The sequence below is a fragment of the Ambystoma mexicanum genome, chromosome 2p (genome assembly GCF_040938575.1).
Source record: "Ambystoma mexicanum isolate Mex_15411 chromosome 2p, UKY_AmexF1_1, whole genome shotgun sequence".
Classification (NCBI taxonomy): Eukaryota; Metazoa; Chordata; class Amphibia; order Caudata; family Ambystomatidae; genus Ambystoma; species Ambystoma mexicanum.
In genome coordinates, this window is record NC_090923.1 from 1,411,614,997 (window position 1) to 1,411,640,878 (window position 25,882).

Here is a 25,882-nt window from a genome sequence, read left to right on the forward strand (position 1 = left end):
GGGGATACATAAGGTGGGGTGGGGTGTGCTGGCTCACATATAAAATGTAAAGGATTAAGGTGCTATATAAAACAATTAAATACAAATTAAATACAAATAAAGGGGGATGAAAGAGAAATTAAGAGGGGGAGCTGATAGGGGCAACCCAGCCTAAGCCTCAACCATACACGATGGAGAGACATAAAAATGTCACCCATAAAAAGAGTAAAAAACTAGGTGATGGGGGGGGGGGGAGATTCCCCTTAACCTAGGGACACAGTAAAATAATTACCTAGTCAAAGCAAAATGTTCTGGGGTGAACATAGGTCAGGAAGATTTACAATAGACGTGAAAATCCTACCTAATATTGTGAAGTCGACAAAAAGATATTTTCACTATGGTTTCCTCAAACCTTGCTTGAGTCCATGTCCCAATAAGAGCTGGATTTATGTGTGTGTGTGTGGGGGGGAGGGGCGGGGGAGACACCACCACATCAGGGTTGGCCCTGGGGGTTTCAACTGGGCCCACCTTCGCACAGGCAGCCCTAGGGGTACCCTTTGAGCTTTCCCTTGGACGCTTTTTGTGAAGGGACGATGAAAGATGAAGTGCCCTCATAGCCTTCAGAGGCACCAAGAGTGTTTCCTATGAGCATGAGGCTCCTTGTGATGTTTTTCTGAAGGAGAATGTGATTCATGTCTTTTCGACAGCTGTTTCGGCATCTCCACCTGATCCTTCGAACAGGGTTTATGCACGTCCACAGCCAGAGTAACTTCATGAACGCCTTGTGGTAAATGTGTCGGCAGAACCACAGCGGTGGATAGGTAGGTCGAGATACGCCTACCGCTGGCGTGTCACCTTCCTTTGACGGCTCTGCTGAGGAACCGCCCTGGAGTGTGTGCCTAGGGGTAGGCGTGTGTGTGTGCGCGCAGTCATCACCAGAGGCCTTCACCATAGTAGTACGCTGTGTCTGACTTTCGAGGCTGGGGACAGGCGTGTCGGAAACTGGAGGATTCCTCAGTTAGGTCTTTGAGCTCTGAATCGGATTCTCGGCCCACCGCTTTGTTAGACGCTTCTTCAGGTTTTTCGGCCTAAAGTTGCAAGATGCGCAGTGAGCCTCTGAGTGATCACGGGGAAGGCAGTGGTTGCACACTTTGTGTGTCTTTCCATGGGAACTTATGATTGCACTTGGGGTAAAACTTAAACGCAGTTAGTTCCATAATGAAATGTGGACAAAGGGGCAGCAAGACAAAGACAGTAGGGGCTGGGGGTAGGCATTCTCTAGACAGAAAGGATCAGTCTGCCCTCTCTCCCTACTAGAAGGCCGAAGCAAGGTGTAGGCTGAAGCTTGTTGTTGGAACAAACGTCTGTCTCAGTGTCCGGGATTAGGCATCGAGATTGTTCCGAAGTCCAGCCGTCGAGAAGGCACATCAATCGGTAACCGGTAGTTTTGAAGTTAAGTGGAATTAACTCCAAATTATCTTTTGCTACGGGACTCCACAATATGCAACTATCCACGATGGTGTAAAAAAATAATCTGAGGGACCTCGACGCGTGAGGGATCATGGGTACAGGGTACGTCACACTAGGGATACTATTACAGACACGTCCTATCGATGTCCCTTTTCAAACTTTGTAAAACTTCATGTGCAATACTTCGCAAATTCCACTAGTTGTCGGCCTATGCAAAGCATTTGATTCTAAGAAGATCCACAAGCCCCAGAAATATGTTTACATGGTTTTGTATAGCAACAATGAACTGAGATTTTATTATACTTAAGTGTGTAATTAAAGGCCTAATAAATAACTATTTTGATAGACTTACTGTTTAACTTGAATTATTGGTGGTGTTCTGTGTGTACTCATTGTAGCCATAGACCACTCTCACACTTCCCTTCACTAAGCGTCGACTGCTCGTTTACCTTGCCTTGATTGGATTTTCGCTAACGTCTTTCCTATTCACCATAAATAGGGTGGCCTCCAGAAATCTTCCCACCAAGGGCTTATTTTTGGAAGTCGATATCAACATTACCCTTTAACCTCATATTTGCTGCATGTTATGAACGAAAGTATAAGGATAATTAAGACCATCTCCTACAGAAAGGCGGGACTAAAGCTATTGCAACTTCATTTCACGCCACATGCCTTTTCAGCATGCATGGCCTCTTACCACTCTTGAAAGAGGAGAACTATAACACACCAATGCATCAGGGCCGTCAAATGTTCTTCGCTGTGTAAAATCGGGACAATCAAACACTTCCTGCTTCTCGCTTTTAAGCTTCTCTTGAAGATTGCCAGAATTCTAAAAGCAACAAGAAATGTATGCATTATTATAAAAAAAAGAGGGCATATTTACATTTTGCGATCCAGTGTGCTTAATTATACAACACTCTTCTTGGCATAGAAAGTTGGATTTCTAATTGAGCTCTAGTGGATCACACAATTACTTTCTTCAAGAAGGGCATGATACTGCTTATTGGGGCTTGTCAGTGGTGGTGGGGATTTGAAACGTGGGGCGGTTGTTTCTTAGAAGGTTATTAGTTACAGAGAACGGATGCGTTCAAAAAGTTAGTGACATTGGGGAGAACAGGCAGGGGTGACCTATCCAAAGACCGAGATCGACAAAGCCCTCACAGATGGAAGTAGCAACAAGCTGGAGCTTGGAGAAAGAAGAAATGAAAACAAGCGGGGAAAAATTGAATCATATGACAGGAGATAAGCACGCAGAGATCAGAATGATGGGTGGAATGTCTAGGTAGAAGGCCAACAAAAAGCTGTTATTTAGTTAGACTGACTGCAGGTGGCTTTCTTGCAAGAAAATATTTTGCAGCCAAGTACCAAGGCCGACTTCGCTAAGAGTGGGGGCTGCCACGGATATGACTCCATCTCAACACATGCAAGGGGGTTGATACTATTATTTATAGCTCCTTGGGGTTCAGGCTGATTAAACCATCTAAAAACTCAGTTGTCGCTGGCATAATACGCAACCTTGAGGTCACTCTTTTTAATTATTGTGCACCAAACAATGATGCACCAGGGTACTACGACCCGGTAGCACATACATTATTTAATAACAGGGGCTACCTAATTGCATTGGGTGGCAACTTTAATACAGTATTTGACACTGATATGGCCAGATCATCTAATGTACCAGTGAACCATGAATTAAGCAACTTGTGAAATGTTCAATTTAACTGCCATATGGAGGGGTAGGAATCTGAACGCAGACAAATACTTTTCACTCTGCAGATCACAACGCTTCATCAGGGAATGACTATTTTTAAATCCAGTAGAGGCCATTGATGAGTAAAGGATAGCAATTAACTCCCTACAACTCTGTAGCACCACTTTCCGCTGAGCATCAGCCTGGGCCCATCGGAAGAGAGAAGGGCTGGTCAGAGATGGAGGGTTAAAGTCTAGGCTTTAACGTATGTAGCATTTGAGGCAGATCTCCATAAAGAGAGAATGCAGGTTTTTTTTTTATAAAAGATTGATAGCATCGCTATTTATTCTATGGGAGACCTTCAAATGTTTCACACAAGGATGTTGTATCTCTAGTGAATGTTGTGCTCTGCAGGAACCCAGAGCTGAATTGGATAAACATGAAGACACACTAACGAGGTTAGAGCTGGGATATAATACAACTAAAGACACTGCATTACTAGCAGATGCACAAATAACTATGCAGAACATCTGAACTGCTACAAATTCGGAAGGATTTAAGTTTTGCTGCTTTCCTCCCCTAGACTTCTATGGGACACTTTTCTTTTTTAAACAATTTTTTATTTTGAACAAACAACAAACAATTTACATGTCAAATAACTTAACTGTACCCCACTCCCCCCCCCCGCACCCCTCTCCCAACTCCCCAACGGACTAGGACTACTTAGCACTGTATGGGACACTTTCTATTAGCTTTTATTAGACTTCTGACCAAATATTTTGGAGGTAGGTGAAGTCTTCTGCTTTACCTCCCAAACCTTTTTGCTAATTCCTATGGGGAAACTAATCAGTCCATAAGACTATCAGTATTGAGTGACTTTGTCTCTCTTAGTGAATTTCTTGTACTGTTACAACTGCACACATCACTGCAAGTTAGGATACTTTTTATCCTTATAACTTTTTCTGTAGTGGCTTTTTGGTTACAATTACAATGTACCTAGGATGAGCTGGTAGCTGCGGACATTTTTCTACTGCACATTATACTTTTTACTTTTGCATTTACCACTAAAGGTTTTTGCTTGACCTTCTTGTTCTTTGGCCTTCTTCCTGCCCTCTTAAGTTTGTCATCGCCAGATTTGGGAAGCCCTTTCCCGGAGAAAGCTCTGGGCAAAGCGGTGGTTTGTGTGGGACCTCAGAGGTAGGGGGCTGGTACTGTCTAGTCCGAGTACACATCAAGGTGCCTGAATGTGTGTTGCTGGGCAGATGTTGTGGCAAGTGGCTACCCATGATTGGATAGCCACTACTAGTTTGAATGGTGCAGATCCTTACCATTACCATTAGACATGCGTGAGCTTCTAGTTCTGATCCTGGATAAAAGGATGACTCCTGCAGCCGCTCTTCAGATCATCACTGGAGCCAGGTCATCTACAAAGAGAAGCCAGTTGACGATGCAAGGGTGAACCCGGCAGCTGACCAGCACCAACGCCAGTGAAGTCCAGCTGAAGCCCTGCTCCTCTGTCTGATCTCAGGCACTCAATGCTGCGTCGACCCTTGGACCGGTGGAAACAAGCAGTCTCGACCTGTGCCTTCGAAAGTATCCCTGGACCATCACTGAGAACAGCCATTCTGAGAGCATCCTGGGAATTTGCAGTATCTTCAATCTGTACAACAGCCTTCTTGCAATAAGTGAAGCCGTGCAGGACTTGCTAATTTGTTCATCCCAGGAAGATCGCCGGTCACTGCCATACTGTGAACCTCCCCCTCCCCACCAGTTGCAATCCATCTTCTTCACATCCTTAAGGTGTCCTGAGACGCCTGCTCAGCAGAAATCCTCTCCTTTTCTACGTTTGGGTGTTCAGCTGTGTTAGGACAGATTTTCTAAAGTGCAACTAAGGGCTTCATAAAACCATATCTGAGGAAGTACAAAAACTCCACTCTTAGTATAAGGCTGTACCACCTGAACATGTGGGTAGCATGGAAAGAGCAGCCAGGCTTATCTTGAGAGGGAGAGGGCTGTAGCTTGGTACAAAGAAATTGTAGCATACATATCGTCCAAAGAAACACTGAAACACTATTGTTAAGAAGATTTATCATTGTTATGCCTCATCCCCTCTCCTAGTGGGACCCCCAGCCCTTGTGCTGGACTTCTGGACCTTTTTCTTTCTATCCTGAATGAAGGGAGCCTTTTTACCCCTGATTCATTCTTATTTGCTCTGACATTTGGAACACTGTTCTCTGTGTTTTCTTTACTATGGAGTCTACTTTCCTCGATAACTCCTTAAAGGCATCTGCGTTTAAAGTTTGCAGCACACAGCACCTTATGTGCAGTGTTGCTGGGAATCCCTTGGGTTGTGCTTTGTGGTATGTGATTCTTTCATTACCCTTAACAACTACTGTTCTTAAGGATAGAGGGATACTTTGTATCCTTCCTAAAACGTTATACTATGAGAGATTAGCACATACCACCTTATGTGGAGTGCTGTAGATATACCTAGTATCCCCCCATCTCTCTGCTCCAGTTACTTTTTAGTCATGTAGACAACATTATAGTTATGGCCGGTGGCAGTGGACGTGTTCTACCAACTGTTGGGCTATTTTTTACCGCAAACTGTATTCACAGTCTCGGTTGTGCACAAGAGGGTCACCTATGTTCTAACATGGGGACTCTTTCTTTTTTCGCCATTTCTATTGTGGTTGTTCTTGGTTAGCCCTTCTACCGTGCTGGGAGGGGGAGGCCTGTCAGTGTGTTTTGCCTTTGGCGGGAACCCTTGTGTGTACCTGCATAGGCTCCAGTGTGTCTAGGAAAGCAGGAAGTGGGGAAGCAGTGTTTCACTCCCCTGCCCTTTGTCTGCCTGAGTGCCTGGATGGAAATAGCTCCCACCGGGGGTTTGGCTGTCCTTATTGCCCCTTTCTGTAAATTGCTGAGAGAGATTGCAGAGGAGTGTGTGCTGGAACTGTATAAAAGGCGAGGCTCCTGAGGTGAAAGGCAAGTCGACCACTGGAAACTGAAGACTACCATAGACCCTGCAGACCCTTTGCAACACCATGAAGCGACCACTGGTGTCCTGACCCCGTTTTCTGTGCGAAAAAGGAACTCTGAAGAGGACGACCCCTTCCCTTTGATTGGTGGGAACAAACAGTCCCAAGATGAACTTTGATTTGAGCAATCTCCTGTGAGTTTCCAGAGCTGCGAAATTCCAATACCAGGAGACCTGCTGCCCATTCTGAGTGCATCGTTATGGAAAAGACAAACTCGTCCAAGTCTTTGTTGGGCCCTCAAGGACACTCCAGAGATCCGATCCAACTCGCCCAGACCCCCTCAGTAGAGTGTGGGACTGTGAGAAGCGAAGAAGATTGACTGGGTGAATCACATCCTTTGTTGCTGCTGCAGGAAAGGCGCCAACACCGCAGAGTGACCAGAGAAGTTGCTGAAATCCATGCCAGAGGTCCTTCCTCGGGACTGTTGCTGAGAGACCCGTCCATTGTCCTGCCTTTTGTCATCAGATCAAGAAATTGGGAGGTCAGGCCCAGCGCCGCTGCATCGAGGAGAATCCAGCCACAATCTTTTCTTCTAACCTACGGTACTGTGGGGATAAAGGTATTGCTTACCTTGATCCATGAAGTGCTCCAGAGCGTTTGAGTGCCCCTAGAGGTGTCCAGGGTACTCCCCTCTTATCTCGGACTCAAGTCGTTGCTTGTGTCCCTTAGCGAGTCCTTTAACCTGATCTCCAACGTTGATTGTGTCCTCTTGCATCTTAAGAGACTTTTAGGTATCCACAGGAGCTATCATATTATACTGCTTGTCAAGACTGTAAGCCCTCTCCGAACTGCCTTTAGCTAGGGTTGCGTTTTGGACCTTAAAAGACTTGCTGTGCGAAGAAAATGACTAAAACCTTAAGAACTGCTAGTGTTGCACTAACCAACAATTTTCCTTCCCAAAATCCACTATCTTATATGTGTGTGCAGAGTAAATATCTTTACCGTATTTCTGCTAAGATTCACAAGTGCGCATTGTTACCGATAATACGAACTGCCGTTACTATCAAAAGCTGTAACAAATGTAACCGCAAGCAACTACAAACTAAGCAATGGCCTTTGAAAACTATTCTAAAGTGTTCTGAAGTGTTTTGGTTTATTGTGCTAAGTGATTTAAAGTGATTCTTGTGTAAATATTATAAATCTATGTATTAATATACATTTGTGTGTTTTCTTTGATGTGCATTACTAACTAGGTTCAATGTACTTACCTACAGCTCACATCTTCCTCTTATGATAAGCCTGACTGCTCTGCCACTCTACCAATGTTCCAGCAGTAGTACAGACTGATACAAGCCACTGGGATAGCATACTCAAGTCTTACCTCCAAGTGGGACTTTAGGAAAACTCCCCTTACAATGATGATATATGTGTTATAGAAAGTGTGTGACAATATTGGACTAGAAATGTAACTTGCTTAGTGTATATTTTAAAGGCCTAATAAATAATTGTATATTTTTGTACTTACTTTTCTAACTTGAATTATTGGTGTTATGTTTAGACTCCTTGTAGCCCTAGACTACTCTCACAGCCTCCCGAGTATAAGCCTTGTTGCTCTGCTACCTTAACTTGATTGGGTTGGGCTATTCTCAGTGTCTCCCCGGTCACCACAATAGGTTGGCCTCCCAAAGTCCACCACAGGGTTGATTTTTGAAATCCATCTTAACACAACACAGTGGGAGAGTAAATAATTGAGGGATAAAAATATGGCGACGCAGTATGGGGAAAGACAAAAATACAGTAACACTCTTGCCCTGCTAAACCAGGCATGGAAAAATAATTCATACATACACACAATACAGGATGAAGAGGGCAACTTGCCACTGTAGGGGAGGCATAGTATCACAAGTATGACCCAGACACAAAAGGCACAATTTGTAAAAGCTTTATTAAAGTTTCAGTGTTTGGAAAAACTCCTATTCTGCCCTATAACTAGGATGGGAGTAGTCTCGACCATCAAATAATAAATAAACAGTCCTAGTGAAGTCTGTCAAATCAAAATGGCATATGCTAACAAAACCTAATGCCTGCCCTATCTCTTGTACAAAAAGAGTATAAAGGAGATGTATATGTAAAGAAAAATCAGTGTTCAAATATAAAGAATAAATGTGGTTGAATCAGCTGTCCTCCCCACGTTAGACCACACAGAGTAAGGCGGTCCTTGTAGGCAGGATGACGCACTCTGGCTCGGATTTTCAACACAAAACAATTCAAGATATGGACCGAGGCCCGCCTGGCCTTCCACGTTAAAGTCTCTCTTTCCGGTCTTTCAATTAACCTTTCCAACATAAAGGTTCATGCGGGTTCCCCCTCTGTCAGGTTTAGATCTCTTCAAAACACACATTTGTGTTGGTCCCCCTCTACAGAGCTAAGACCTTTCAAAACACAAGCTCACGTTGATTCCCCCTCTGCCGGGCTCAGACCTTTCAAAACCAAGTTCAACAATACTTGCAGGGGGCTCCCTTCCCTAAGCTTATTACACTTTGGGTCTCCCTCAGTAGAGCTCACACCGCTTTCGGATGTCGAAGACTTTCGAATGTGCGTTGCTTTCTTTACACACGACCACTTCGACTTAAATTTCAATGTTCAGTTTTTCACTCTCCGCCCCTTCTCTCGGGGTTAATTATGCTCACTTCGCTTTTACAGTTCATTCACTTTATCGCTATAAATGATGCACCCTTCACAGAGACTTTCGAGTGGGCTACTTCCTTTCACCGGACAACTGCGTTACTCTGTATCGCTGATTTCACAGCTGTCCTTACTTCAAAGTTCATTCACAGGTCTGCCTTTCTTCGCGTCTCATCCACACGTGTGCAGCCTTCACTTGTGATGTAACCTTGCCATTTCAATCTTTCTTTAACACACACCGGTCTCTCAGGTCGCTTGCCAATTCGTCGACTGTGTGCATTTCTTTGTTGGTTTTACGATTTCCAATTCACGAGTCACGGTTAGTACCACAGTCTTGGCCTTGTCTCCCCAACCCTGCCGTTCACCCGTGAGGGTTGCTGCGTCCTTGAAACAAAATGTAACCTTCTGCTTTGGGATCTGGCCTTCTCCACGTGTCTTTCGCTGCCTTTCGGAAGCAATGACCTCCTCTAGGGAACTCCTGGGTTTCTCGACCTGCTGCTCTCATCCCTTGGTCTGTCGCTCTGCTCCAGTAGGGCTAGCCTTCGCCCGGAAGTTCTGCTCGTACCAGTATTCCAACTTGCTCAGAGTGTGTTTCCAGGTTCTGCCATTCTACTGTGTGAGGAGAGCTAATTGGTATCATGTGTATGCACTTAAAGCCAAGTGTGTGACTTTGCCTGACCTGATTAGCGGGACATGTCCAGTATGATGTATATGAGTTAGCCTTATTACTCTCAGTCACCCTCTTCCTCGGCCCAGTGTTTGTGTAAAAAGGGAAAGGGGTTTGGGGGGGGGGGAGTTGGGACCTCAGAATCCTAAAAAATAGGATGGGTTAGGTGAACAAAAAAGGGCGGGGGATTACCACGTCTCACCATCGGCTGCCTCACCCCCACTCCTGGAAGACCCCTCACCCAGGTGATCCTCCTGCACTGGTCCACCCACCACCAGGGTCTGGATCCAAAGGCGATGACCAAGTCCTGGCCACCCGAGAGTGAGATCCCCGGGGACTAGTGGGTAAAACACCCTTTAGTTTCTCATAGTATATAGTGACACAGAAATTATGAGCAAAATTGTTACATTTTACAAAAAACTATACTCCTCAAGATTTACGGTAACAGCACAGCAAATCGGTCAGTGTTTAGATCAGATACAGAAGCTGCAACAACTGGTGGCAAGGTGTTCTTGAAGTCCCAGGCATGACAGTTTGGACTTGACGGCTCCTATGATTTTAGACAACTCGATTAAGACCCCAGCAACCGGTCTCAACCTCCAGTTGTTCACTATTTCAAGAGATGCATTCATGCTGTCCTTTTCATTCAATGCAGATTTGAGTGAGTCAGGACCTGGACCATAAACATTTTATCGATTTGACCTAGAAACCTGGTTTGGGGATGATCTGGTGGAAGAAAGGTGATTGAATCAGTTTGCATGTGGTTGAAGCATAGAGTTTTCTTTATAGGAGGGGTCAGCAAAACAGTGAGGCATTTGTAGGTCTAGCAGGATTCCACAGTATGCATTGTATTGTAGAATAAACTAATTGCAATATGCTACATAAGGACACATACTAAATGCTCTAAAGTTACATGGTATTTTCCACATAAGGAATGGAGGTGGCAAGAGGATTTTAAATTGAAAGGAGGAACATTTGTTTCAGAGAAGAGATTGTATCTTACCTTTTTCACCTCAGTCTTGGTGCTTGAACACTGTCCGTGCACAGAGCAAGAAGTGCTGCACGAGTTACCTGCAGTCTCATCCTTGGGCTGCTTGACATGCTTCAGAAGACGAGCGACAAGGTCCTGTCAAGACACAGCAAAATATATTAGAAGTAGTCTCTCACCCGTCCAGTTGCCTGATGTGATGTCACTAATCAGGAATGTTCAGAAATGAAATCAATTGTCAGTTCTCAGGTGGAGATAGGATTAGGTGGTTCAGAAAAGAGTTGGAATAAGAAAATTGGGTTCTACATTCTACAACCTATTTCCTGATTGCCCTGAGCCACATTAAAGGTTAGTTGTAACATCACTACTGACCTTTAATAAGAAAATGACATCACTATTGGTCTATAGACAGTCATTGCACTTCAGTTGTGATGCTTAAGCCAGCATAAAGAAGAATTCCACCTACCACTGCAGCACTGAAAGTTGTAAAAAGCTACACAAATTCCTCTCTTGTCAAATCACATTCTAAGACACCTGCAGCCATTAACTGATAAGGAACTGTTTGTTTTGTGCACTGCTGGAGTTTACATGAAAGTAAGACTATGCATGTTATTGATTACTTTAAAAGCACAAAACGAAAACGTTTCAAATGCATTTTTATTATACTTCTTTAACTATTATACTGCAACACCTTATAAAGGTACATATTTGTTTTTTTAATCCAAATATATTCAACATCGAGTCTGTGTATAAGCAACTGGAAGATCTCTTACAATACATAAGTCTTTGGCCCTGATCCTCTATTTGGTCAGAGAGGTTCTCAGTGGCTTTCAATATCCTCGTAACGTACAAGAACAGGTACTTTTATCCATTATATACATAAGAGGACAAGTACATGTTACAAATGCCTTTCAAAGATCCTACTAGTGAATGTCTACAACATTTCTGTAGGGAGCCATACATGGTCACCTTTATGGGACAAAGGACCAAAACGGCAATATCAGGCGGTCTCAACGGCAAAGAAAACATTTGTGTTGTATATAGAGAGACTGGGGAATATAATGAGAGACTTACCTGATTGTCTCCTGAATGTGGAATTGAGTACACAGTTTGTGTTGAGCACTGAGAACTTAAGGATCCTGTGAGGGACTCACTCATTCCCTCCTTCGGCTGCTCCAGAAAAATCACGACTATCTGAAATCAACAGAGACCCACAAAAGCTTATGTTCAAGATGCATAGCATTTTAGTTGCACATTTGCTCAAACAAGGTCACCCATGATTTGGAATGCTACCTTCACTCTAACCGTTACAAATACACAGAATCTGGAACAGGACATGCACTTCAACATTAAAATACTGGATAGATGAAGGACATTACCTCAATTTTGACCATATTCTTCAAGCAGTATCCAAAATAGTCACAATTATGTTAACAAAACAATGCCACAGAGTACAGACAAAAATCACAGCTGAATGAAGAAAACTAGCTCACTAGCATTAAAAATGCTGGGGAAATAAAACATATTCATGCGAGCATCCCCACAGAAATGGAAAGAGCGCTTTACTTATTAGATACAAGCCTGAAAGAATTCCGGAGATGCCCTTCAGTCATGACATCTGCACTCAATTCCCACCTGTGGAAAATTCTATACAAGCCCTTAAGTTGGACAATAACATCCATACAGAATCCCGGATACTACCTTTGCTTGTAAAATAATATTTAAAAAGAAATTCAGGCCAAGAAATTTATAAGGAAATCTCTCTCTTTTGGCAAACTTTCCCTTCATATCTTCTATGGACCCCCAATCTTTTTGCTTTGTTTTTTTAACCTGTTCTGACTTTTTGAGGGGAAATAAAGCCTTCAGCTTCACTTCCTCTGCCTTTTTTTCTCATTTGTTATGGGGAAACTGGTCAGTCCTTCAGACTATCAGTACTGGGAAAACTGGGTTTCCCTTTGATCATTTTGTAACAATTTAACCTTTGCACACAGCAACTTACAATACAGTGCAATGGTGATACATTAGTATCACCCTAGATTTTTACATTGGGATTTTTGTTTACTTTATTATGAGCCAAAAAAACAAGCTGCTGGCAACAGTTGACATACATTACTTACCGTAATCGTAATTTCTGATGCTTGCATCTGCTTAGATTCACATGCTGTTCATAGGCCGACATCTAGTGGTAGGTGCAGAGTACTGCATCTTGTTTTTGATGATCGAAAATGGACATTGACTGGGCGTGTTTGTAATACTATCCCTAGCGTGACATGTACTGTTACCCATGATCCTTCACGCATCGAGGTCCCTTTGATTGTTTTGTTTCTAACATGAGAGAGCATGAAGTTTATGCGTGAGTACAGGAAGTAAAGAAAGGTGTAAGATGTCTATTTGTGTGTGTGAATCTAAGCAGATACAAGCATCAGAAATAAGATTACGATAAGTAATGTCTTCTGAGGCTTGTGGATCTGTTTAGATCACATGCTGTGCATAGACTAGCAAGCAGTACCAGGAGAAGGAGGTGGGTGTTTGAAGGTACATCAGCAAAAAGATGTCATAACATCGCTTGACCCTCCTGTGAATCACACTTAGAATGTGTATATAAGCAGTAGCATTGTGTAAAAGTGTGAATGGAACTCCAAGTAGCTGCCCTGCAAATGGCATCGAATGGTACATTTTCAGTGGAAGCTAAGGTAGCCCACGTGCCTCGAGTAGCGTGAGCGCTAGGCGTGAAAGGTAAAGTTCTCTTTGAAAGAAAATAACACATCTGGATGCACTTCACAATCCATTTTGAACTAGCCGACAGACCAGATCCCCTCCTCATCCAGTGGCTATGGAAACAAATAATTGGTCTGTTTTATGTAATGGTTTTGTCTTATTGAGGCAATACATCACAGCTCTCCTTACATCTAATGGGCCTGATCAAGAGTTGGGCGGTAGCACTTAAATGCAGCAGTAACAGTGTTACAGCCCCATTTAAGGGTCTGCCTAATCTCGAGTAAACACGCTGGAAAAATGCAATGTATTACTGCGCAGTAATTGTGCCAACAATTCCCCATTGGATCCGTTGGACCCAATGGGGAATGGGGAGTAACAGTTAGCGCCCAACCTGTGATCTGGCGGTAATATCGCCGGACGAAGGGGTGCTAACGCAAATAAAGTTGGGCGGTATCCCAGCTGGGTTACCGTCCTACTCGTGATCAGGCCCAATGTATGGAGATTTCTCTCTGATGAATATGTAGGATTTTGGAAGAAAGCTGAAGTTCTATAGACTGATTGACATTGAACTTTGAGATGAATTTATGAGAGAAGTGTGGATGTGTGCACAAAACCACTTTGTCTTTATGAATGTTGACAAATGGATCTTGAACTGAGAGCTTGCAGTTCACTCACCCTACTTATTGATGCAATGGCTACGGGAAAAGCTGTCTTGTAAGTGAGGCACTTAAGGGTGGCTTATGCATTGGTTCAGAAGGCGGGCCCATACGTTTGGTTTCATTCATTCATGTTGTCATTTATTATAAAATCTTTCACCATGATTATGGTCACAACGCGCTCTTGGTTGAACGCCCTCGGGGGGCTTGCAGTCCAAAATTTGGGAAATTTTGGGGAGGAGGCAGTATGCATGTGTGCATTTCAGCCATTAAAGTTATGCAGGGGTGGCCAACACCCTGGTAATCACCCATGTCTAAGTGAAGTGTGTATTGGCTCAGCGTAGGAATACTATGGATTAGAGGAGGGATTGTGTATAACTCGATAGAGACTTATGTGGGACGCAACAGTTTGAATTTTTGTTGTTAAAAGTAGCTTCATTCTTATTGACAGAGGTGATGTGCAAAAGTGTTTCTGTTGTATGTGGAGTGTAACCGTGCCTTCCACTAAATTGCAAAGTTGCATTGTGCGAGGGGGGAAATTAGGTTAGCTGTACAAACACAAATTATACATTGCTGGTTTCCATCTATGTACAATCAGCATTGCTGCGTCTCACAGTCGGGTAGAGTGCTTGATGAATGCAAAATATTCTTCCTCTGAGGGTTCGCAGAGAGACAGATTGCCATCCCTACTTCAAGGACCGCGTTTCATGTTTCCGTGCGGCAGCCTGGCCCATTATTCTGTGCTTTAGCGTTACCTGCCGTACCAGTCATGAGTGGAGGGGCCAAGGTACCTGGATGTCCTCCTACTGCATGATCAGGGTGATTTCCCGTGGTGCTTTTTAAATGTGATGCATAGCCACCCTCCAGGCCCCTATGGGTACAATGCCTGGCCCACTGTCAGGATTCATTCCATGTGCAAGCTGCTGGAGTGAGTAAATGAATCCCCCATGTGTGCTTGGCGCTCCACAGGAGGTTGGATGGCAGAGCGAGGCTGTTTAGATGTTTAGAGGAGGAAAGAGGCTAGTTGCTGAGGTGGTCCAGTGGGGAAGGGTGGCCGGCAGGCAGGGTGAAATGGGCAAAAAAGTGTGGGGTAGGGGGACTGCTGGCTGATATGGGTGTAGCAAGCGCGGGGAGTGGGCACGGAGGCGTAGGGGATCATGAGGAGGCTCAAGGGATCATGAGGTCGGGGGGCAGGTGAGGTGTAGCACGAGGAGGAGGGAGCTCCAGAATGTGGGTGCGAAGACAGCAAAGCAGGTGGCTTCTACTCGGGAGAACTTGAAAGGAAGGACTACCAGGAGGTGTGCAGAGCCTGATCTGACATTTTTGGTGGGGTGGTAGCGCCATAGCTTGTTTTGGAGGAATTCCAGCACTTTCTCGTGGATTGTGTGGTGGATGACGCACATGGCATTCAAAGAGGTCCGTTGACTGATAATGTCCCAAGTGCAGGGGAGATGTGTTCTCTGGGGGAGAGTGCGAGGAGGAGACTTGCTGCAGAATTGTGAACCCATTAAAGCTTTCTCAGATAGAACATGAGCGTGCCTAGTTAGAGAGAGATGGAGTAGTGCAAAAAGATCAAATCTGACCCATTTAATGATTACATGGTAAAGGTAGGCATCAACAATGCCCACCGTTTTACCTCTTACAATGTTCTAATAGTGAAGGGTTGTCATGTATTGAAGAAAAGAGGTTTATTTCCCTCCATAACATTACAAAAATAGCAGAGATTTAACAAGTTTTACCTCCACATGTTGGGTCGAGGGAAAAATGGAAGATATTCATAGGCAGTATTCCATCTTGTAATGCAGCAGTATTTACTAGCAGCAGTATTTCAAAGGAATAATGCAGGGAGTATAGACTCTCTCAGGACTGTAATATGGAGGGAGCTTAGATAGGGTCTATTTGTGTTACTGCCAGACCCCCACGAACGGGGGTAGGGGCGGTTGGCAGTAGTCTCCCAGAAACCTTAATTGAAACTAGTGTATTTTAAAGCAGACTGGGTAACTGCCATTAGCAGTACAGGAAAGGCTCCAAAAGGGAATTTGCAGGGGGTTTGGGAGAGATGCTACATTGTGAACCAATTGTAAAAAACAAACTGTGCCAAATCATGCATTTGAAAGCACCTAATGCCAGTAACAGTGACCAAATATCTCAGGGCATTTATAAAAAAAAAAAAAGAACAAAGAAATCACATGAGTCGAGGAACCTCACAGACACTTTTCGAAAATGTTAATATCATACAATTTAAACAGTAATACCAGTACCATGGATACAAGTTATGTCATGATACCGCCAAGCGTGGTTGTGCAAAAGGCAGTACACCAGAGGCCCTGTGAAGGATGATTAATTGAACCTTCTTGAAACTCATGAAACGTTGGGTCCTCTGCCCAAACATGAAATATTCCATTCTTTGTTGGAGTCTGATTTGGCTGGGGTACAATTCCAGCAGTCTAAGTAGGGAGGATGGGTTTAGAGTGCCCTCACTTCAGGCCCTCTTTAGTCCTACTCTGAGGATCTGGCCTAACATTCTTTTCGCCACATCAGAGTCTCGTTCCAACACCAACCTTGGTGTCCACCCATTCAAAACAGGGGTTTCCACCTAAACTCCCAGTAGGTTCCTTAGCTTCTCCCCAGGATGGCCTTCAGTGCTGGCTCTACAACCTCCACAGTTGTCTCACAAGCAACATTCTAACACACTGGATTAGCCTCCTCCAGGCCTTCACCTTCTCTAATGCTCTGCTCGCTTCATCTCCTCTCACCGCATCCATCCCATAGACTCTGCGTCCTGAAGCAAACCGCACACAGCCTCTCTTAATTCTTCTCCAACCTGCTCCTTAAAAACTCCAAAACCAACCACCAATGATGTTTTGTCAACTTCCTCCCTTAATTCCCATCCAAACAGTCTCCTTATATTGTTCATCTCCAGCCAACATCTCCCCCTTTAGCTCCTCATCCTTCCTCCAACTCACTTTGCTCTTCCAATGTCCCCTTCCAACGGTCGCACTTCCTCCACCAGTGGCTCTCCAAGTCTCTGTACTCACCGTCGACTCCTCCAAATACCACACCCTGACAGAGCCTCAGAGTTGCTTTTATAGTTAGTCACTCCCTCACTTATGTGGGATCCCAGGGTAATGCGCTGTAGCTGTATTGGTCTGGGCGGGTCTGTTCTGGATTGGCTGGAGCCCCTTCCTTCCTACACCTAGTTAGGGATGTGGTTTGCTGGGACTGAGTCTACAACAAGGAGGGTGGCCATTCTCAATTCCAGTTCCCTGCCTGACCTCCCTGTGCCCCCGCTGAGGTGCTTGTGTTTGTTTGCTCAGTTACATAATCTGCTACTCCCCTCCTTGCCTTACCATCTGCCTCCCATGGTCCTGCTTGCTGTTTGGCTCTTTTGAATGAGCCATGTCCATTCCTGATGAGCCTGTCGGTCGTCAAGAGCAAAGAGCTCACTAAATAAAGCACATGAATACAACTTGCTCTGTAGCTCTGGGTCAGGTATAGCATTCTCTGCCAGGAAACCTGCCACAGTCTGTGCATTGCGACTGGCTCTGGTGTGGAGGTTATACTCTGGCAAGTGGGGTATGATACGAAATGTCAGCATGCATCATCCATAACTAGCCAATGACCAGTGTCGAGAGCTAATTTTGCAGGCTGGTCTCAATGTATCCTTTTCAAATTGTGCAAACACCAAAGTAGTGTCCCTTAGTTAGCTGATAAAAGCTTCTGCAGAAACTGCACCTTGAATTATATGGCATACATTACTCACCGTAATTGTATTTCTGATGATTTTATCTGCTTAGATTCACATGCTATGCATAGGCCGACATCTAGAGATAGTTGCAGAGTATTACATTTTTTGTTTTCGAAAATTGAAAAGGGACGTCGACAGGGCGTGCCAGTAATACTATTCCTAGTGTGACGTCTCGTGTACCTATGGTTCTTCATGCGTCGAGGTCCCTCAGCTTGTTTTGTTTCTGACATGAGGTAGCATGAAGTGTAGCACGAGTACATATGTAATAAAGAAGATAATAGCAGGTAAAGCCAGAAAGCATCAATGCACCTACTACAGGGGAGGAAGGGTGGGTGCACGTGAATGTAAGCAGATACATGTATCCCTTCTGAAACTTGTGGATGTGCTTGGATCACATGCTATGCATAGATTAGCGAGCAGTGTCTGGAGAAGGAGGTAGGTTGTGAGAAGGTACAGCGGGAAATAGATGTTTTAGCACTGCTTGTCCCATCTGTGACTATGCTTTAGAATGTGCTTCAATGCAGTAATGCTGAGTAACAATATGTATGGAACTCCATGTAACTGCTTTGCAAATGGCGTCTAGAGGGACGTTTCAATAAAGGCCAAGGTAGCTCCTGTACCCCTGCTAGATTGAGCTCTTGGTGTGAAAGTTAGAGTTTTGTTTGATAGGGAGTAGCAGAGCTGTATGCATCTCACTATCCATCTGGAGATGGCGTTTTTAGAAATGTAATCACCTTCTGTCTCAGGTGCTATGGAGACAAACAGTTGGTCTGTTTTTCTTAGCGGTTTTGTCTTGTTTACATAGTAAACACCCACCCTCCTTACATACAGTGTATGGAGGTTTTTCTCAGCTGAGTTTGAAAGAAAGCGAGTATTTCAATGGATTGAAGTAAACATGGAACTTGGATATGGACTTAGGTGAAATCCAAGGGTGTGTTCTTAATACTAACTTGTCTTTGTGGATAACAAAGGGTCTTGCACTGACAAAGCTTGTAGCTCACTAACTCTTCTTATGGAGGTGATGGCTGCCAGAAAAGCTGTCTTGTATGTTAGGTGTTTAAGGCTGGATTTGTGCATAGGCTTGAAGAGAAGACCTATGAGCTTTGAGAGTACCACACTGAGATCCCACACTGGAGGTCGGTTGAAAATGGGGGAGGCGGTCAAGTCTCTTTACTCCTTCCATGAAATCCTTAACAGGGACTTTCCACCAGGACACCTTGTTTTGTGAAGTGGTGTAGAGCCGGAGGTGAACCCTGATGGAGTTGAATACTAGGACAGAGTCTAGTAAGTGGAGCATGTAGTGAAGAATGTGTGATGGAGTACATTCAATAGGGTTTACATTTTTTGACTGGTACCATATTACAAATATTTTCTATTTGTTGAAGTTACAGTGTCTGGTGTAAGGTTTACTTGCCTCCTTGAAGAGTTCCATACACCTTTGAGGTAGTTTTAAATGACCAAACTCTATGACCTTAGGAGCCAAGCTGCCAAGTTCATAGATTGAGGATGTGGGTGTAACGTTGTTCCCCCGTGTTGGGTGAGCATGTTGAAAGAGCACAGGAGCTGGATTGGATCGCAGAGCGCCAGTTTGAGTAAATGCAGAAAAACAAGGTTGTCTAGCCCACATTGGAGCAACCAGGATTAGAGTGGCTTGTTCCTGGTGCATTTTGTGCACTATTCTGCTCAGGAGCTATGTTGGTGGAAGAGAGAAGGCACATTTCTCTAACCAGCTCATCCATAGGGCGTTCTCCTTTGCATCTTGGTTGGGGAAACCTGGATGCAAAGTCTGGGCATTGTGCGTTTTGGCTTGTGGCGAACAAGTCTAAGGAGGATAGCCCCGAAGGGATACGATATTGTCTAAAATGCCTCTTTTGAGTTACCACTCTTCGGGTAGGGGATCTCAGCTTAGAGAGTTTGCTAGATAATCGAGTTCCCCTGGAACGTGTTGGGACACTAGGAACATGGTCCGCTTGAGTGCCCACTTCCAAATTCTTTGAGCTAGCCTGGACAGACTTGGAGTGTGTGTACCTCCCTGCTTGTTTATGTAAAAGATGACATTGGCAATTGTTAGGGGAGTTTTCCTAAAGTCCTACTGGCAGTAAGACTTTAGTAAGCTATCCCAGTGGTTTGTAGATTCCCCCAACTCTTAGTATCAGTCTGTACTAGCTCAGGACATTGGTAGTGTGGCAGAGTAGTCAGGTTTATCTTAAGAGGAAGATGTGAGCTGTAGCTAACTACTCTGAATCTTAGCTAGACAGGCACAACAAAGAAGCACTTACACATATATTCATATAAAAGATAAATATTTATTACATTTACACGAGAATCACTTTAAATACTTCAGACGTTTACGGTAGAACACATAGGAATACCAGATAATACACTTCAAAGGGCATTTTCACTTTTGTATTTGATCGTGGTTACATTTGTAGCACCGTTAGAAAGGGAAAAGACAAGGTTATCATATTATCGTAATTGCGCACTCACATGATTTTCAACAGGTCATGCGATAAAGCATTTACTTTGCACCACATATAGAAAAGTCACTTAAGGGAGGAAAATAAGTGGTTAGTGCAACATGAGCTTAGTTCAAGGTTCAAGAGATGGTTTCTTCACCAGTCAAGTCTTTAAAGGCGAAAAACGCATCCCTAGCTAAAGGCAGTTTGGAGAGGGATTGTAGTCTTGACGAACAGCAAATAATGAAGAGTTCCTGCAGATTTCTTCCAGTGTCTAAAGTTATTGAAGCATTAAGTTAGCAACTAACAAAGGAGACCTAAAAACGGACTTGAGAAGGGGATACAAGCAGTGGCTTGGGTGAGAGTTGAGAGGGGGTTGCCCTGGACACCTCTACGTGCACTTCAACGCTCTCAAGCGACTTCTTGGAATCAGGTAAGCAATACCTTTTCCCCACCGTACCTTTCAGAAAGCGTTTGTGTTGGCTCCTCTGCGATGTGGCAGCTCTGGACCCGACCTCCGGATTCCTTGGTCTGGTGACGAAAGGAAGGACAATGGACGGTGTCTCTCAGCAGCAGTCTTGAGGGAGGACCTGTAGCACGACTTTCAGCAACTTCTTGGTTTACTTTGGCGCCTTTTCAGCAGCACCAACAAAGGACACGGATCGCCCGGTCAATCTCGCTTCCTGCAGTCCCACACTCTGGTGAGGGGGTCTGGGCGAGGTATCAGATCTCTGGAGTGTCCTTACGATTTCAGCAAACATTTTGATATATTCGGCCTTTCCACATTGATGCACTCGAAATGGGCAGCAGGCCTGCTGGTATTGGGGTTCTGTAGCTCTGGAAGCTCTTAGGACGTCGGGTGATGGTTCATTTCAAAGTTAGTCTTGGGACTAGTTATTCCCATCAGCCAAAGGGAAAGTCATCCTCTTCGGAGCTACTCTGTCGCATAGAAAACAGGGTCAGGACAGCAGTGGTCGCTTTATGGTCTGGCAAAGGGTCTGCAGGAGTCTTTGGTCGTCTTCTTTGGTTGCTTCTGTTTCCTGTGGTCGACTTGCTTTACACTCCAGAAGCCTCACATCTTCTACAGTTTCAGCACACACTCCTCTGCAATCTCTCAGCATTTTACTGAAAGGGGCGTTTGGCTGTCCAATCAGGACAGCCAGACCCCCTGTGAGAGCTTGACCTATTCAGGCACTGACAAAGGACAGGGGGGGTGGAAGACTCCTGCCCCACTTCCTGCCTGCCCAGACACTCTAAAGCCTAGGCGGGGATACCTATTGGTTCCCCCCCCAAAGGCAAAACACACACAATGACCTCCCCCGCTCAGAATGGTAGAAGGGCAAACAAAGAACAACCATGCTAGTGATGGCTATAGATATAGCCTGCGGCATAAAAAATAGACAACCTGAACATGTCCACTGCCACCAGCTATAACTAGGTGATTGCCCATGTAACTAACAAGTAACAGGAGTAGAAGGGGGATACTAAGTAACCGTTTGGCACTCCACTGAAGGTGATGTGTGCCCATTTCTCAGACTGTAGAGTTTTGGAAGAGAATCTATGTATCTCTCTATCCTTAAGAAGAACAAGTTACTTACCAACTGTAACCTTCTTTGAATTGGATGTTCCTCCCACGTATACCTCATCTTAGATATTCGTATGGAACAAGTTACTTACCTGTAACTGTTGTTAACCAGCATGGGTCTGGCATGGATTCACATGCTCATGAATATTCCCTGTCGTCAGGCTGGGAATCCTCGGTAAAGAAAAAAATCAGTATCAGGTTCGTTTCTGATCTGTCTTTCTTAGAAGTAACCAATCACTGATCTCTGGGTCATACTGCCCCCAGCCAACGACTGCCCTCTCCCTAAGCCCCTCCCCTGGCAGCCATCCTCAGATTTGGTAGCATGTAAAGTGGCAGTATGGCCAAGTGAAGAGCCGCAGAGGGGAAGGAGGGAGGGTTCGCATGTGAATCCATTCCAGACCCATGCTGGAGAACAACAGTTACAGGAAAGTAACTTGTTCCTTCTCCAGCATGGGGTTTGGCATGGATTCACATGCTCATGAACATAAGAATACATAGCAGTATAAACATGCACAACCACGGGAGGTGGCAACAGGCTCAACATTCAGCAATACAACAACTCAACATTAAGCATCTCTTACCTCCTCACCAAGCTCACCTTAAGCAAACAGGTTGCGCAGCACTGCTTGGCCAACCCTGGACTCCTCCCTGGAGTCCCGATCGACGCAGTAGAATCTTGTGAAGGTGTGCGTCGACCTCCACGTAGCAGCCCTGCAGATGTCCAGCAGGGGCACACCAGACAGGAACGCCGTGGTAGCAGCGATCGCTCTGGTCGAATGGGCTCTCGGACGTCCGGGCAGCGGTCGGTTTGCCAACCGGTGACAGTGCATGATGCACCGGAGAGCCATCTGGAAATGGAAGCCTTCAAGAGCGCCCTCCCTTGATTCACAGGTCCAAAGTTCACAAACAGCTGTGATGTCTTCCGAAAACTCTTCGTGCGGTCCACGTAGAACTTCATGCTCTAGCAACATCCAGCGAGTGCAAAGTCCTCTCGGCCGGAGACGAAGGTGACGGGAAGAAAACTGGCAAGACCAAGGGCTCGTTGAGGTGGAAGTCCAACGGCACCTTGGGCATAAAGGAGGGGCACGTCCTCAGCACCACCCTCGTGTCGTGAAAAGTCAAGTATGGAGGCTTGCAAGATAGGGCCTGCATCTCTCCGACTCGTCATGCGGAGGTGATGGCCACGAGAAATGCTGTCTTCCACGACAGGAACTTCAACGGCGCCCAATGCATAGGCTCGAATGGGGCCCCCCCCATGAGCCTGGTCAGCACCACATTGAGCTCCCACGCCGGGGCAGGGGCCTTCACCGACGGGAATGATCGGAATAGTCCCTTCATAAATTTCTTTACCAGGCGATGAGACCACAAGGACGCCCGTCCTCTAGTTCTGATGTATAGGGAGATGGCAGCCAGATGTATTTTGATGGAGGCATGAGCTAGTACAGCTTTGGCCAGCGACAGTAGGTACAGCAATACTTGAGGGGCCGTAATCCGCAGAGGGTTAATCTTCTGTGCACGGCACCAGACAGAGAACCTCTTCCACTTATGTCCATAGAACTTGAGGGTTGAGGAGGCCCTGGCTTTTGCAAGAACCTCTCTGCAGTCAGCTGGGATGTCGTATCCTCCAAACTCTAGTGCTGCAGGAGCCAAGCCTGCAAGTTCAGCGACTCCGGGTCGTGATGAAGAATGGCGCCTCATCCTCTGGAGAGAAGATCCGTGTCCGTCGCCAGCTTGATAGGTGGGGACGTTGACAAGTCCAGAAGGTCCGGGAACCCGATCTGTCTCGGCCACGCCAGTGCGATGAGGATCATCCTGCACCTGGACCTCTTGAGCTGGTTGATGAGACGGAGCAGCAACGGCAACGGAGGGAACGCGTACAGGAACAGGCCGTCCCAAGAGAACGAGAAAGCATCAACCATGCTCCTCGGCTGTTTGAACCTGCTGGCGAACCTCGGGCACTTGGAGTTCGTCACCGTCGCGAACAGGTCGATCTGGGGTTTGCCCCATCGTTGAAAGAGCCGATCTACCTGGTCCTGGTGTAGTTCCCACTCGCGGCATGAGCGCAGCTCCCTGCTGAGTGAGTCGGCAATGGTGTTTTTTATTCCTGCCAGGTGGAAGGGAACCAGAAACATCCCCTGGGCGACGGCCCAGTGCCACAGATCCTGGGCCTCCTTGGATTGGGCTGGGGATCTGGTGCCTCCCTGCTTCCAGATGTAGAACATCGTGGTGGTGTTGTCGGTGAAGATCCTCACCACTTTGTCCTTGAGGGACGGAAGGAACGATTTGAGCGCCCAGAACACGGCTCGTAGCTCCAGGATGTTGATGTGGAGAGACCTCTCCTCCGGGAGTCAGAGGCCTCTTTCGTGGAGATCTCCGGTGTGGGCCCTCCATCCCTCCAGCGAGGCGTCCGTCGTCACCGTCTCCTGATACGGCGGGGTCTGGAAGTCCATGCCTGCCGTGAGGTGCGCACGGGTACCCCATCATAGAATCGCCCGACAGAACTCCTCGTGTTCGATGGCGAGTTCTCTTGACCTTGCACGGATTAGCCAGTCGTCCAGGTAGGGGTAGACGTGGATCCCCTGCAGGCGCAGCCGCGCCGCCTCTGGTGCAAGGCACTTGGTGAACACCCTGGGTGCCAACTTCCATCCGAACGGCGGGGCTCTGAATTGGTAGTGACGCCCCTGGACTACGAATCTGAGGAACTATGTGTCCTTTTAGAATGGGGATGTGGAAGTAAGCATCCTCCAGGTCCAGCGACGATAGGAAGTCGCCCTCCTCCAGCTGTCCCAGCACGTGCTGGAGGATGACCATCCTGAATTTCTGTGCCTTGATGTACTTGTTCAACCGACGCAGGCCCAGGATGGGGCGCCAACTGCCTGTCTTCTTTCTGACGAGGAAGTACCTTGAGTATACTCCGGAGCCCCGGAGCCTTTTGGGGACGAGCTCGATGGCACCTTTCTTGAGCATCGCCCTTACCTCCAACAGCAGTTGAGGGACGTGATTCTCCTTCCTGGTCACGGGAGGAATGCGAGGACACTTCTTTTGAAATTCTAGCGAGTGTCCGCGGGCCAGGGTGTCCAGCACCCAACGGTCGGTGGAGATGGACTCCCACACGCTGACAAACTTTGTCAGCCGGCCTCCCACCGGGGTGCTTCGGTGGGGGCCCGACCCTACGGCTGGTTGAGTCCTGCTTGGAAGAGGCCTTGCTGCCTTGGCCTCCTTGACGACGGCGGGGAGACCCTCCTTGCTTGCCGCAGCCTCTGTAGGCCTCCTGGGACGAGGAGCGGGCTGCCTGGCGGTAAGTAGAAGAGCCACTGATGGATCCCTTGGAGGCTCCCTGTCTGCCTCTGGAGCTCCGAAAGGGCCGCCATTGCTGAAGGACTCCTAGGGCTCGGGCTGTTTCCGTGTCGGTCTTGATGGCCTGGAGGGACTCATCCACCGTCTTCCCAAACAGGTTGTTGCCGTCGAACGGCATGTCCAACACTCTGGTCTGGACGTCCTGGCGAAAGTCTATCGCCTTGAGCCATCCTCGTCGTTGGAGGCAAGCCCTGTTGCCCAGCTGGCGAAATCCAGTATCGGCAATGTCCGTTGCCACCGTTATGGCGTGATCCGACGCCACCTCACCTTCCTGCAGAATCTGTAGGGCCTCCGGCCTCTTGTCGTCCGGTAGGAAGTCCAGCAGGGGAGCCATCTTGAACCAAAGCTCCCTGTCGTAACGGGCCACAATCGCTAAGGCATTGACCGCCCTTAATGGTCGTCGCCGCTGACGAGATGACTCGTCGTCCCATGGAGTCCAACTTCTTGCCCTCGCTGTCCGGCGGGGAAGTGGAAGTTGAAGCCGCTGCACCCGCCGCTTTCTTCTTGCCCGCTGCCGAGACAACCGAGTCCAGCGTGGGCTGGGCCCTGAGGCACAAGGGGGCGGCATCGGGGACCCAGTACTTCTTCTCGTACCTGTCCCTTTTAGCGGGTGTCGTGGAAGGGTTCTTCAGGATAGCCAGCTCCTCGTCCCAGATGTCGTCGAGCAACGGTACCGCGAGGACCGTCTTTCTCTTGGCCTCCCGTTGTTGGTAAAGAAAACCTTCCTTTTCCTGTTCCTCAGGGCAGAGCTGGAAGAGCTCGGATGCCCTGGCTATCATGGCGTGGAAAGAGACAATTTTGTCAGGCAGAGAGGCCCAAGGGGGATGGGGGGGGTGATGACGGAATGTGCGTTGTATCATCGCCGCTGTCGTCGTCCGTCCCCGTTGCTGTATCCGTCGCTGTAT

General features: G+C 46.5%; 1 protein-coding gene across 8 annotated transcripts in view; it reads right to left on the bottom strand.

The window, feature by feature from the left end:
- The window catches only part of LOC138567561 (uncharacterized), a 2,466,350-nt gene that overhangs the window by 1,930,069 nt on the left and 510,399 nt on the right, over nucleotides 1-25,882 (bottom strand). For 6 of the 8 annotated variants that reach the window (XM_069645900.1, XM_069645906.1, XM_069645905.1 and 3 more), the window contains exons 6-8: nucleotides 11,532-11,651; nucleotides 10,473-10,595; nucleotides 2,147-2,278 (exon numbers count right to left, since the gene is read on the bottom strand). In XM_069645900.1, coding sequence (XP_069502001.1) covers nucleotides 2,147-2,278; nucleotides 10,473-10,595; nucleotides 11,532-11,651 — 375 coding nt within the window. The remainder of the gene's footprint in view (nucleotides 1-2,146; nucleotides 2,279-10,472; nucleotides 10,596-11,531; nucleotides 11,652-25,882) is intronic. The other 2 variants (XM_069645902.1, XM_069645903.1) reach the window with 2 other exon arrangements.